The 14,565-nt window shown below is 38.9% G+C and overlaps 1 protein-coding gene across 3 annotated transcripts in view; it reads left to right on the forward strand.

Moving 5' to 3' along the window:
• Positions 1–14,565, forward strand: part of pbx4 (pre-B-cell leukemia transcription factor 4) — a 57,654-nt gene continuing 43,089 nt past the window's right edge. For 2 of the 3 annotated variants that reach the window (XM_052139456.1, XM_052139459.1), the window contains exons 1-3: positions 1–1,257; positions 8,425–8,526; positions 13,990–14,063. In XM_052139456.1, coding sequence (XP_051995416.1) covers positions 1,073–1,257; positions 8,425–8,526; positions 13,990–14,063 — 361 coding nt within the window. In that variant the 5' untranslated portion in view covers positions 1–1,072. The remainder of the gene's footprint in view (positions 1,258–8,424; positions 8,527–13,989; positions 14,064–14,565) is intronic. The other variant, XM_052139458.1, reaches the window with a different exon arrangement.

Genomic DNA, 14,565 nt, shown 5'->3' on the forward strand with positions numbered 1-14,565 from the left:
CAGAGGGGGAGAAAGAGACGCCGAAGAGGGCAGAAACACAAGAGAGGGGCAAGTCTTTTTTTTCTACGACAGCTCGGGAAGAAACCAACTGTGTCGACTTGGTTGGGATGGAGCTGAGCATTTTCATTCTGAGCCGTGAAAGCAGCCTTTTCGTGGCGTCCACCTAAAGTCGGGGGCATTTAGCGCAGGGTCGGGGAGCATTTTTCTGTTCGGTCCCGGGGGTTTGTGTTTGTATGAATCTGTTGCTAGCAGCGCTCCGATGCTATTTAGCCCCGCTGCTAAGCAGCTAGCCAAGACTGCGAGTCAATTGTGTCGGAGATTTCTTCATTACATTTAAAAATAGTTACACTAATTTAACACTCTCGGGAATAATTTCTTCCGTTGAGTTGTGCATTTCCCTAAGTGACGAGACGTTAAAAAGCCCACGGTAGAGTTTCAATTTCTATTTATTTTCAACAGGGAGTTTTTTTCCCTCTCCATTAGCTTGTTAGCCGCTCTGGTTGGTTTAGTCCAGCTTGTTAGTAGTGTCGCTCCATACACAGAGATTTCTGTCACCCAGAACAGCCCACTGACAAAAACAGCGCCGAGTGTGTTTTTTCCCCCTCTTTTTATGTGCATGTGAACATTTAATGATTTTATTGCAGGCTGTAAGTTGTTTAAGGAGCCGATGCGCTGTTTGGATGAGATGCCGCGCGTGTGATACTTCATGTTTCCAGGGACGCTTTTATTTTCCTGTTAGATCGCTTCGGTGGGGGTTTATGTTTTTGCACGACTGCTGGTTTTAAGTACTAAATTTTCCCAGGTGTTGCATGTGGTCTGATCCCTTTTTGTTGCATAGATCCATGCAAACTGGTCATCCGCGTATGAACAACATTGACGCGTCATTTTAGTGAAGGGACATTTCAGATTCCGATCCTGTTTTCATTGTTTTCACATAGTCTTTCGTTTGGCTCCACGTTTTATATTCGCGTTGGTGGCGGTGTATGATCACGAAGGCTGATCGTTGCACGCCTCTTGAACGTTTTCGTTGGTTTCGCGGTGTGGAAACGGCGAGATTTTGGCTTTAAGTATTATGGATGAACAGACCCGAATGCTGGCTAGCATGGGCGGACTCGGCGGACTGTCTCAATCCGACGTGGGTGACCCCGATTCGGTTCGGAAGCAGCAATCCCTCGGTCAGCCGCAGCAAGACATTGGGGATATTCTCCAGCAGATCATGGCCATCACCGATGAGAGCCTGGACGAAGCCCAGGCGAGGTAAGACCTGAAAGAAGTGATGAAAACATGGACGCACTTTTGTCTGACCAAGAAGAGCTGCTTGGCAGACTTTGCCTGTATTGGATAATGAATACTTCATTAATTTCACTGTGGAAATTGTAGTGCAAGAGCAGCCAGACACAATCTGACACATCTAAATAAACACATGCACAACAAGCACTTATAGAGACAAATATTGCTTTATAGGAAGATGCAATGGGAAGATTTGTCGCCTGAACATATAGTAGTAAATAATCTCATGTTTTAAACAAATGAGTGCATGGCAAAGGGTTGTAAAGTAGTGTTTTCTTTTGTAGATCACACGTATTTTATTCAGTATTCTAGCAAAGTACACTTTAAAGGGTTAACTGGTCGTTTCTCGTTGGATATAATGGGACTTTATCTTTTAACATTGGTTAAAGTTATCTTTAATAAACGGATTGAGTTTGAATGATTAGTTCTGATAATGTTTTGCTTGTTAAAAGAAAACCTCTGACACTTTAAACTCTCATTTACAAGTCCTCAAATCTACTAAAAAGCGTCAAAAGGGATAATAGGAGTGTATAAAAGCCTAAAAACACAGTATGTTTCTCTCCTCTGTTTTGCTAAGTGGGGTCGCTGCATGTTTTCAAAAAGGCTTTAGAGGTCAAGCAATATGTTTGTTATCAGGAACCCATGGGTTCCGTGAAGCCATTTGCCTCTTCAGTGAGTGTCTGCCAGATTGAGGGCCTCACTAGATAAATGAATTGGATTAATCTGCTACCTCGTCATTAGCATAGATAATCAGCGCGCGCTTAATTAAGTCATCGCCGTCAAACAGTGTCGGACTTAAACCAGATACGTTACTTGTTCTTCCCCCGCGTTTTGCTAAAGATTCTGCTGTGGTCCAGTTAGTGTTTTTATATATTGACCGCAGTGAAATTGATCCTGTTCTCATCGTGCACGCGAGTGGATCGAACGGTTCGCGCGCTGTGATCTGTTGAAAGGTCAACTCATGCCGCGGATCCCGGACAAAAGATGCCTCTTTTAATGAGGGATCGCATGTGTATGCATGCACTGTGATGTGTCATTAGCTTGTGATTTTCCACCAAGCCATTTGACCACCTGGTTCTCTTAATTAATTCACTTCTCTTTTACCCCCTCCTCCTCCTCCCTAGTGTTCATCCTTTTCATTGTGTGTTGGGCGCAATCAATTCTCCTATAATGTGTGCGCGAGTGCAGCTGTCCGCAAATTGAGTTTCTATTAATGAGATGTACGGGTCGCTACACGGGTAACTTATGAACGCATGGATGTTGTCTTTTGCATAAGGTCATCTATGTAGCACCATTTCTGATGTTAAACTTGGGCGTAGAGGTTTCATTTAAATTTTACTAAAGATAATTGTATCAAACGTGTGTTTTTGCCTTTTCGCAGAGGATCTTGTAGCTTTTTTGATATAGGTGTAAGCTTAAATAAGCAAATAAAGTCATAAAAAAACAATAGTTAACTCGGATGTGTTTATTCACCCTAATGTTGTTCCAAACCTCTTTGTTATGCATAATGACCTGGCTGCTGTTATCTGTACTATTATAGTAGCCTAAATGGATACTGTCGGGCTACAAAAATGACCAAAAAAAGCATCATAATAGTAGCCCATACAACTTGTTCACTGTATTCCAAGTCATACGATAGCTTTGTGTGAGGAATAGAGCAACATTTTAGTCATTATTGGCTGAAAATCGTCCTCTGCCATAACTCTCAAATCTCATTAGTTAGTGAGCATGTAAAGTTGGCACATCGTTATTAGCAAGCCCAGAGTTTTTCATTTTCTCTCAAATTTTCATTGCAGATTTTGAGAGAAAATCTGTAGAATTGTGTGGAGTAAAATGTGGGGATGCACTGATATGGTATTTCTGTTCACAGCTCATTTTGGCCAATAAAGATAGAATAACTGACAAACTTTATTATTATTTTTTAATCTTTTAACCTGTAACTGCTAGATCTTTCATTAAAAGCTAGTACATAGGTGTCATTTAAAAGCTTGAAATTTGGCCTGGACCATCTGACCAACTCTTATCTTGCTGCTATTTAAGGTTTGGAGAATGTAACATGAACCAAAAAAGTTACCTATATTACTGATGTATGCTGATTATATTGAAAAATAAATGACAATTAACTTGCATAAATTGTATGGTGCCCATTTATATGAATGTTTGTCATAATCCTGGTGAATCACTAACAGAGAGAGAATAAACCTTATTCACAGTAGCGCCATCTATTATATATTTCTTTCCTTTTTTTTCCCAATTTGGAATGCCCAATTCCCACTACTTATTTGGTCATCGTGGTGGTGCGGTTACTCCCCTCAATCCGGGTGGTGGAGGACAAGTCTCAGTTGCCTCCACTTCTGAGACAGTCAGTCGGCACATCTTTTCACATGGCTCATTGTGCATGACACCACAGAGACTCCCAGCATGTGGAGGCTCATGCTACTCTCCGCGATCCACGCACAACTTGCCACGCTCCCCATTGAGAATGAGAACCCCTAATCATGACCACAAGAAGGTTACCCCTTGTGACTCTACCCTCCCTAGGACCCAGGCCAATTTGGTTACTTTGCTGACCTGACTAATCACTTGGCACACCCTGGATTCAAACTCGCGGGTGGGAGTCAGCATTAATACTCGCTGAGCTACCCAGGCCCCTGCCATCTTAAATTTTTTTTAATGGGAATGAAAATTAGGCTGTGAGGGATAGACTAGACTTACTGTCTCTTCAATGACATACACTGTATAACGTTCCTAGATCACATCTTATTTTCTACAGCACATTCAGTAGACAAAAAATAGAGTTTTTTTGTCTACTGAAATTACTTGGAAAGACATTTTTTCAATGTTTCGTCAGCAGAACAATCTAAAAACACAAAACAACTATACAACCCATTGAAGAGACTGTAAGTCCATTCCTGTCAAAAATCAAAGGTGGCGCTGCTGTGAATAAAAGGCCTATGAACTTCTAGCAGATGAAATAATGCATTAAACAAAAATGAGCATTTAACGAAGCGTAAACAACAAAATGCACAATACAAACACTAATCTCTGTATACATAGTGCAATATTTATGCTACCAGACGTGAGTGCAGCGGTTGTTTGAGTGCTATGTGCATACATTTTGCTTTGCTTATACAATCATAATGGATATAGGTAAAAACATCATACAGATCGAATAGTCATGAGTCATAACGTTAAAAAAGTCTCCACTCGTAAAATACAACTAGCAGTGTTTTTAGCCATCTCCCATCGCGCTGTGAGACTTATTTCAAGATAAATGTACCATGTTAGATTGAGTTTGTACTTCTTTTAACTGCGACCTTTGGCTTTTAGTAACAATGCGCTATTTCCCACATTCGGTTTGTTTCATGAAGTAATATGTGAAAATGATTTCCCCCAAGTAACATGCATGCATGTTGTCACATTTTCATTTATTGCCTCATGAAACATAAACAGATAATAGGAAATAGCACGTCATTACTTACAGCAGTTTATCCCGATTAAAACCAGCCCCAAAACAATGTAACAAGGTGGAGAGATGTTGAAATAATCCTCACAGAGCAACATGAGCTTGTCTTGCAACACTAGTCTTGCTGTCAGACATGCTGTGTGTGCGCATTCGCACTGTCGCTTGCGGATGCCTTAAGGAAATAAGCCACAGGCAGTCGGAAATTCTCAGTCACAAGCAAATAAAATGTAAGGAATTCAGAAAACATCAGTGGTAATTCCATTATCTACGCTGTAATAATATTTAGATTTTCCTGGTTATCGGACAATAATTTGTTGGCCACTGATGTATCATACATCCCTAGTAAAATGTGTTTGGTAAAGCTGAGAGAACTACACTCTTTATGGTAGCTGAAAGCATCATCAAATTAGCCATAATATTTAATAAACATACATGCAAGGAATGGGAAATGTGTAGAACTTTTATGAATGGCAGATGTTAGAAATCTGTTGGAAATCTCACGTCCAAATTAATGTGTTTTCATAAAAAAAAACGCTTGGGTTTTCGCCTCTCATTCACAATGGAACTGCTTTTCCTCCACCAAAAACTGAGACTAGTGAAACCTTTCTCCATAACCACATACTTTGGAAAACAGTGGCGTTATAAAACTGAAAACTGTGTTTTCAAACGTATACAGATTACTGTGGATGTGACCTCCACCTGGTCCAGGTAATCGGTTATGTGACACGCTAGAACAATGAATCGGCGACATTATTTTAGTTAAACCTGGGGTCATACATCTTCATGCGCTAAGTTAGAATATGCGTCTGTGCAAATGCAATTTGAGAACTACAGTGGTCACTTTATCCTTTGGTTGTATGGAAAAGTGGAGCATGAAATTCTTCACAACATCTCCTTTAGGGCTGGGACAACGCTGACGTCGACGCAAAAAATACGTCAACGCAAAATATGCGCGTCGATTCGTCAGACCCAAAACAAAGATGGCGGCGCCAGAGAGTAGTAGCAACAGGAGTGGCTCCTCTGACTATCAGAAGTGCAAGGCACTCGTTCCTCTAAAGTATGGGAATTCTTTTAAATTAAAGGAAACAATTCTGTGATATGTCATCTTTGCAAAATGGAGATGGCCTTCCATTCTAGCACCACGGCAATGCACCAGCACCTGAAGAGGCGCCGCGCGCGCACACACACGCACACACACGTACGCACGCACACACATTATTCTTAAGGTGAAAGGAAAGTGTCAGTGTAAGTTGGTATTTGCATGTTGAATGAAGATGCTTTTTTTCAGTATGTTCAACATAAATGTTGAATTCTGAATGTTTATTTTCATTATTTTTTGTTGGAAAAGCACTTTCTGTATTAGCTTAAAGCCCCCAAGTTTACAATAGTTACTGTATTCTTTCAATAGCTCTAAGAAAGGGTGGCTGGGTGACCCTTTTATTTTTTTATTGAATGCTACACATCAAGTTGTTGTTATTTTATTCTGAAAGAAGAATTACAAGATGCACTTTTTTTCAGTAAGCTAGGCCTATGTGTTTTCAAGGCTTCACGGTTTTATTGAATGCTACCTCTGACTAAGAATGCATTACTTTGCACTTGTATAGTCTTTTATTTTGGAATTTTAAGAACAATAAACATATATTGCAATGTTAAGGAATTCATGTTGTTTTCATTCAGATATGTAAATCAACATGTATAAATAGCTATTAGTCAATTAATGGGGAGATAATCGATATCGAAATCGAATCGGACTGGAAAAATTAATCGTTAGATTAATCGATGCATCGAAAAAATAATCGCTAGATTAATCGTTTAAAAAATAATCGTTTATCCTAGACCTAATCTCCTTGTGTGGTCCACAGAAGGAAGTTATATTGATATGGAATGACATGAAATTTAGTAAATGATGACAGAAGTCTAATTTTTGTGTGAGCCATTCCTTTGAAGATGATGCAAGATATTGTGAGTGGTGAATCTAAAGAAAATGCATTGCTGGCATTAATGTCAAGAAATTTTGGGCCACATGCAGACTGTGCTGATGACGAACTTTGTGATCAGCAACGCAGACAACCAAAGTGTAATTTGGCCTGAAGTCCTTGCCTTCTCCAATGATAAAGCAAGAAAGCACTTCTGCACAGTCCTGAAATATTTGAGATACCTGTGAGGAAATATTCAATATTATTTTAAGTGTGGGAGGGCTTTAGGGCTGAAGAGGCGGTTTCACGCACAGTGTGGGGAGCGTTAATTGGGTTCAAAGGGATTTTTACATAGTTTGGTCAGCATTCTTAGACAAAGTATGAGAAATATTTCCTTAATGTACAGTGAGTTTTTCATCTTCTGTAAACAGATTTCCTTTATTTGATAGTAATGAACTATGCTCTGTTGTGGTATCTCATTAAATAGATTTGTGGCTCATCATAATGCATCTTTAATTAGTGTAATGTGTCCCAAACCTGCATTGTTTGCTGAGCAGAGGCACAAGCTATGCTCAGAAAGGGAATAGAGTGTATTAAAGGTCGATCGACAGAATTTTTGGCACAACGTTGATTACCACAAAATTTATTTTGACTCATCCCTCCATTTCAAGTTTACAGTGAGACTCTTACAATGGAAGTGAATGGGGCCAGTTTTTTTATTTTTGTTTTGAAGGCAGAAATGTAATGCTTAATTTTATAAAAGCCCTTACAGTAATTCTGTCAAAACTTGTGTATTATTTGTGATGTAATGTTGTTTAAATAGTAGTTTTTATTGGTGGTTTTAAGATTAATGGCGTACATGGCAACGAAGTTGTAAAATTGGATGTAACTTTACACAAACTTTATCAAACTAAAATCATGTGTGTTTACGCATAATGTTTACGTCTTGTGGCTATACTTTCAAAACGGTGAGTATTTTACGTGTACCGACTAGCCCCATTCACTTCCATTGTTAGTTTCTCACTGTAACCCAGATTTTTCTGTTTTTTAAAGAAAGGAGGGACGAGGCAATTCATTTTTGTGGTAATCAACATTTTGCCACAAATGCTGTTGATTGAGCTTCTTCCTTTGGAGATGTGGCCCTGTCTGAATTGCTTTTTCATTGCATCATGTTCAACATAGAAAATGTGCAAGATTTCTTAACTGCCAATATTGGTAGATGAGTCCTAATTATTTAGTCATTGGTCAGTTAAATTGATGGACCAGATTCATTTTTCCATCAGAATAGAGCTGCACTGAATGCAATTATATTACTACATCACAATCGGTTCTATGCAAGTGATGGTGTTTTGAAGCAGATTAATCTCTGTTGAGTGTCATGAGATTAGAGATTTGTAGACAAGCGCTAGTCTACTGAACATCACATGAATCAGCATGTTTAATCTTCAACTAGCCATGGCATGCGTTAAGAGTACAGACTGCAAAATGTCTGTATTCTTGTGTTACCTTTCTATTGCTCAGGTATTTGTTTCCACATCTCAAATATTTCCTGTAAAAATCAGACTAGTTCTGATTTCTGCATCACATCCCACATGCATACTACTTCTCTTGATCTGCATTATTCACTGTGAGGGTCTCTGGTCCCAGTGTAATGGATGTAAGGGGTGGGATGTCATTGGGACAGAGAAGGCAGATAACAGCTCTGTCTGTGCCTACTGCCTTCAGCCTCTTACCCTGTTGCCCTGTGTCCAGATGCTGGCCAGAGGAGGCACCGGCGCAGTGGACCCCACAGAGGGAGGGGGAGCTGGGGGGGAGCACAGCAGGGTGTGCCCTGCCGCTCAACTTCCAGCACAGGTCAGTACAGGAGCGCATGAGCACCCCCCACTCCCCTCCTCTTCTCCCCCTGATCATCCCTCTCCATGCAGAAATTAGAGAAAAATAAATGCACTCACATACAGTAAAATAAGACATCAATGAAAGATCTCAGAGAAGTCTGTTAGCAGGCTTCAATTTCACATTGTAACATCCAGGTTAGCAGCACATAGATTTGATATACACTTCACCCCCCTTTTTTCCAAGCCCTTGTCATTACATCCCACTAAAAGTTTTAGTCGCATCAACAAGCACGTTAACATGCACACCAGTATGCTGATAACCAACAAAAGTCAATTTATTAAAAAAAATCGGACAATGCTAAAAAAACTTTTAAATAATCTGATTATTTTATCCGATTATTATTGTTTTCAAAACGTTAACGGGTATGCGCAATATATTTGCACACATTGGATAAACCAGTAAGAATGCCTGCAAAGGTGTTTACATTCAGAGTGAAATAACTGTAATGGTCAAAAATCTATTATCGGGTTTATGACTTACCCAGATATAGTAAAACCGGTTAGGCAGTTTACATGAACACATACATTGTCGGCTTATTAAGCAGACTCAATCTAAGATCGTGCATGTAAACGTGCTCAATTATGTCTTTCATGATCATCCATCCATGGACATAAGTTTAGGATTCTATTTGTATTGTCAGTTGTTGTTTCTTGATGTTTTTGTATTTGTCAGTTGCAGTCAGCTTGATTTTATCATACTGGTTACCGGTACCTGAAAAAAATGCCAACAACAACTAAAAATTAGACTATGCACAGATCAGAGACTCAACCTTCAATGTTGATTTTCCATCTAGTCGAGTACATTTTGAGCTCTTGTGTTGAACATGACATACCTGAAATACTTGGGTGTGAACACGCTAAAGCCAACAAAGAACATTTTTGACAGCAAATGGTGTCTTGGCTGCAAGTAAATCTGAAGTTCATTCAGCATCAAACTAACCTATGTTTGATGATACACAAGCCAATTGAAAAGTACGCAATGTGTTAAGAAATGCTAACTAATTGTGAGTAACTGGATTGCCCAAGCTAGTATCTCATGCTGTTGCCCATTTCTGGCATAATTACACAAAGAGATGCATTCTGGGTTATCAGCTTGAGGCCTCGCAAGGATCTTTTTCTGGGTTTTTCCCACATCTTGTTCTTTTTGCCTTGGAGCAAAACAGGAAGCGGTCTAACTTTAATTGGGATCAACTGCAATATAAGGAGAAAATGTGGTGGTATTCAGTTTAGGACACTTTAAAAAAAACTCCAGGCTCGTGCTGTGCTCTATATCATCAACTTTGATCATTTGGTTAACATTGAGCAAGTTTTCATGCATAGCAATACGCTAAAAATGATCACATGAGTTTCTAAAAAAAATACAACGGAAGAAAATTAGAGTTGGACATTTAGAGTAATTTTATAGTTAACTACTGTAACACATAAAAAACAAGTAATCGATTACTTGAAATTTAGAATTTAAGTTCATCCTTAAACCTGTGAACCTGTTTTTCTTATGATATGAGCACTATCCATAAACAACATCTTGATTCAGAAAGCACAGGAAAAACAAACATTTGCAATAACACAAAGAAACATATATTCCAAGTCTTCTGAAGTGATACAATCACTTTAAATTATGACCAAATGTTTTCTTTGGCTGAACTGTAGGTGAGAGAAGCAGTTTCATTGTTGCCCATGGTAGGCAAAGCCACTACTATAATTATCAAATGGCAATATTCAAATAGTATTTTTACTAGTCGAATATTTAAAGCTGAATGAGTACTCGATTACTCGTGCACATCCCTAAAAAGAACCCGTGTTTACATGAGATTAGAAATCATTGGATTATTCTCTTCTTTTGACATAAAAATATAAATGCCTGTCCTCATTGGATAAGCCTGTAAGAACGCTGGTAAAGATGTTTACATGCAACGCAAAATCAGGGGAAAAGGTCATAATCTACCTGTGTTGATCGGTTTATTATTTAAACCATCTATGTCTTTCCCTGATAAAAGAATACCATCTCAATTGTTACAAAACCTTACATTTCAGCTTATTGAGTATAAACAGTCCAAGAGCATGTAAATGCGCTCATTGTGGTTCACGCTTTACAATATGCATCATATTTTTGATGGCCTACAAATTTGAAATGTTGTTATATTCCAAATAAAACAATCAAGGATGCTGTTTGTCTCGAAACTAGCACTTTATTTAGTCACATTTGTTTTTATAATGCGTATCTGATTGTCTAAGCTGTAATGTTAGAAGACAGACATGCATTACCATACGCTGCGCAGATTAAAGGATGCTGGCCAATTGTAGACCTTTTTAAAACAACAAAAACTTCCCAATCAATGACCTCAAGGTAAAAAGTGGTATGTAATAAACTGAAACCCTTTTTCATACTTTGAAGGGACTCTTATCACATGATTTGTGGCTTTATCAGTTTGCGTGCTTAGATGACATGTCAATCACAGCTGTTCTGGTGAACAACTTTAATGAGTATACCACGACTATTGGCATTTGTTAGGGGTTAACAATGCTCCTGGAAAGCATGCTCCATCTGCTCTCTAATACAGTAGTGCTGAGATCTGGCTGTACGTACTAAAGTTCCCATGCATCAGAGCATACTGAGCCTGGAAATAAAGTTTGCTGATGGGAGACTGTGCTGAAATGATCGATGAATGGATTTAGCACATATGATTCAGGCTTTGAAAAGAATGTTTCCTCTGCGAGACGGAGGTCCTCACTTGTTTTGATATTTTCCAGACCTGCTCAATAAATTAAGCACATTGGAGGTGTAAAAAGGGCTGGATAATACCATAAAAGGGTGGAATGCTTCTCAAACGGCTTTTGCCTGAAGACATACGAAGACCGTGTGTCAGCTACTCATTTAGCTGGAGTGAAATGGGGCTGCCGCTGTATCTTCTCAATCTTCAGACACTGAGCTTTTGAAAAGACCTAGTCTTAGCATGTCCATTACATCGTTGGTGATTGATTGTTAAGTAGATGTTTGCACTTGTGAATGTAATCACATTTAGTAGTGAATGTTAATGGTTGCCTGTATGTCTCGAGACCGCTTAATTCACCTGGGTTGTTTAAAAAAGCTAAGCAAGTACCGGTATATACGCTTTAAAGGGAAATGAACAAGTTAAGCTCAATTAATAGCTTTTGTGGCATTATTTTGATTACTGCAAACACATTTTTTGACTCGCTTCTTAATTATTAAAAGAGGTTACAGTAAGGTACTTACAATGGACATGAATGGGGCCAGGCCGTAAACATTAAAATGCTAATAGTTTCAGAAGTATAACCACAAGGCATGTTAACATGATTTTAGTGTGTTAAAATCGCTTACTAGACTTTTCTGTGTAAAGTTATATCTAATATCAGGATTTCTGGATTCACTTCCATTGTACATTACATTTACTGTGGTTTTCACTTTTTTAAAAGGGACGAGTCAATAATTCTTTTGGTGGATATCAACATTATGCCACATGCTAATAATTGAGCTTAACTTGTATTGAACCAGGAACATTTCTTTAAAATTGAGAAGTTGTTCAAACTGGATGACTACAGACTTTGAAGTATCAACCCTCAAGTATTCTCTAAAAAGGAGCTTAAGCTGTGTTTCCATCCAACCATTTTGAAAATGCATTCAAAAATCCTGAATGGAAATGCTTGATATTCGAATAAACTCAAAATTCGCATAAAATGTTATGCGCTAGGAGGGGGTGGATTTTCTAGAGTTTCGCATTAGTTAAAATGCACATTAAAGTGATGGAAATGGCTTATTCGCATGAACGATGAGGTGTCATGACCATTTGTAAAGAATGATGATGGCAGTGCGCTTGTCGAATGTATTGGTGTGCTAGAGCTTAATGTGACTGGCTCAATGAAATCCACGACCATGGCACACAATTCTTCAGATGTTACCCTGGTTAGTCGAAAGTGCTTCACCCATAGATCATCGTTAAAGTGGGTCCTCACAATCCACCAGAACTGTTTTGAGTTCTGGTGCTCCCAGGTATATGGAGGCTGCCAGCAAATGGGAATAGCCATTTTAGCCCTCATTATGTGAGCTATTGCATTTGTTCTATGACGTCTACTGGCAGCATTTAAAAACAATGTACAATTGGTTTATTGCAGCAAATACAACTCTCCCCAAAGCAGAGAGATCGTTCAGCTGCTCCATGACAAAAAGACGGGCTCCCTCAAGATAATCCGCATTTACAGTTCATGGAAACGTTAATTTTCAGACATGCACATTAAAAATGCGAAACAATTTGATGGAAACCTAGCTTTATTCAATTACTATTTTGAAATTAGCGGTGGACCGATATTTAGAAACCAGGATGGCCAATATAATGCTGATATATACACCAATCAGCCACAGCATTAAAACCACCTGCCTAATATTGTGTAGGTCCCCCTCGTGCCGCCAACCCGCAGGTCTCAGAATAGATTTCTGAGATGCTTTTCTTCTCCGAACAATTGTACAGATTGGTTATCGGAGTTACTGTAGACTTTGTCAGTTTGAACCAGTCTGGCCATTCTCTGTTGCCCTCTCATCAACAAGGTATTTCCATCCACAGAACTGCCGCTCACTGGATGTTTTATATTTTTGGCACCATTCTTGAGTAAATTGAAGTGACTGTTGTGTGTGAAAATCCCTGGAGATCAGCAGTTACAGAAATACTCAAACCAGCCCGTCTGGCACCAACAATCATCCATGCGATTATCTAATCAGCCAATCGTGTGGCAGCAGTGCAGTGCATAAATTCATGGGTCAGGAGCTTCAGTTAATCAGTTTCACATCAACCATCACACTTTGGACCACAACATGATTGTTGGTGCCAGATGGGCTGGTGTGAGTATTTCTGTAACTGCTGATCTCCTGGGATTTTCACACATAACGGTCTCTTGAATTTATGAACGGTCTCTCCAAATTGTGCCAAAAACAAACAAAAAACATCCAGTTAGCGGCGGTTCTGTGGATGAAAATGCCTTGTTGATGAGAGAAGACAACAGAGAATGGCCAGACTGGTTTGAACTGACAAAGTCTACTTTAACTCACTGTACAATTGTGCTGAGAAGAATATCATCTCAGAATGCTATTTTGAGATGCGAGTTGGTGCTGGTGTGACAGTGTTTCTTGTTGCTAACTGTTAAATGGTACAAAAAGAACTGATAATTGTATAGTCAAGGAACTGGAAACATTAAATGGAATTGGAATCATTAACCAATATTTTACACAATATTTACTCAAAAATCACTAAACTTTTAAAACATTGTTTTATTTTTCCCTGACTAGATTGTCGATAGATTTCAGAAAGAACATCTCAAAACAAATAAATATAGGTCTATTAAGCATTGGTGTATAACTATTTGAAATAGAATCTTAATTGAGCCTCACTAACACATTCTTTCTCTCTTGCAGGAAACATGCCTTGAACTGCCACAGAATGAAGCCAGCTCTCTTCAGTGTTTTATGCGAGATCAAAGAAAAAACAGGTAAGTTGTTCTCCTACTCTGCCAATGCAGAACTGCAGCGCAACTCCCGCTCGAGCATTTTCAGTTTGTCTTTTTTCATTACCTTGTATTGATTCTGGATTGGCCATATGTGGGGACAGGTGTTTAATAATCATCAGACTAAATTAATTTTGTCCCCGGGCTCTCTTTTTTTTTTTTTTTTGGCATCTGTTGCATTCCTTTGGGGTTTCCAGGTGTCCTATTGTATCGCCCACTGCAATCATTAAGTGTCATAGCAATAGATGCTGGGTTTATATTGTGTAAAAACTCTTGACTTTATTTCAAAGCTTTGATGTGGCAACAAGTGTATATGATTTAGTCTCACTGTTGAAAACATTGCATATCTCATTGTGAACCCCATCCACGGAAACCATCCCAATCAGAAAGAAAACTAAATTTTACTCAAAGATCCTCAGTGGTCAATTTTAAGGCAGGTCTGCAGCTTTCTTTCCTCAAACGAGAGGCTGACAAACTATTTAATATT

This window comes from Xyrauchen texanus, chromosome 12 (assembly GCF_025860055.1).
Source record: "Xyrauchen texanus isolate HMW12.3.18 chromosome 12, RBS_HiC_50CHRs, whole genome shotgun sequence".
Lineage (NCBI taxonomy): Eukaryota > Metazoa > Chordata > Actinopteri > Cypriniformes > Catostomidae > Xyrauchen > Xyrauchen texanus.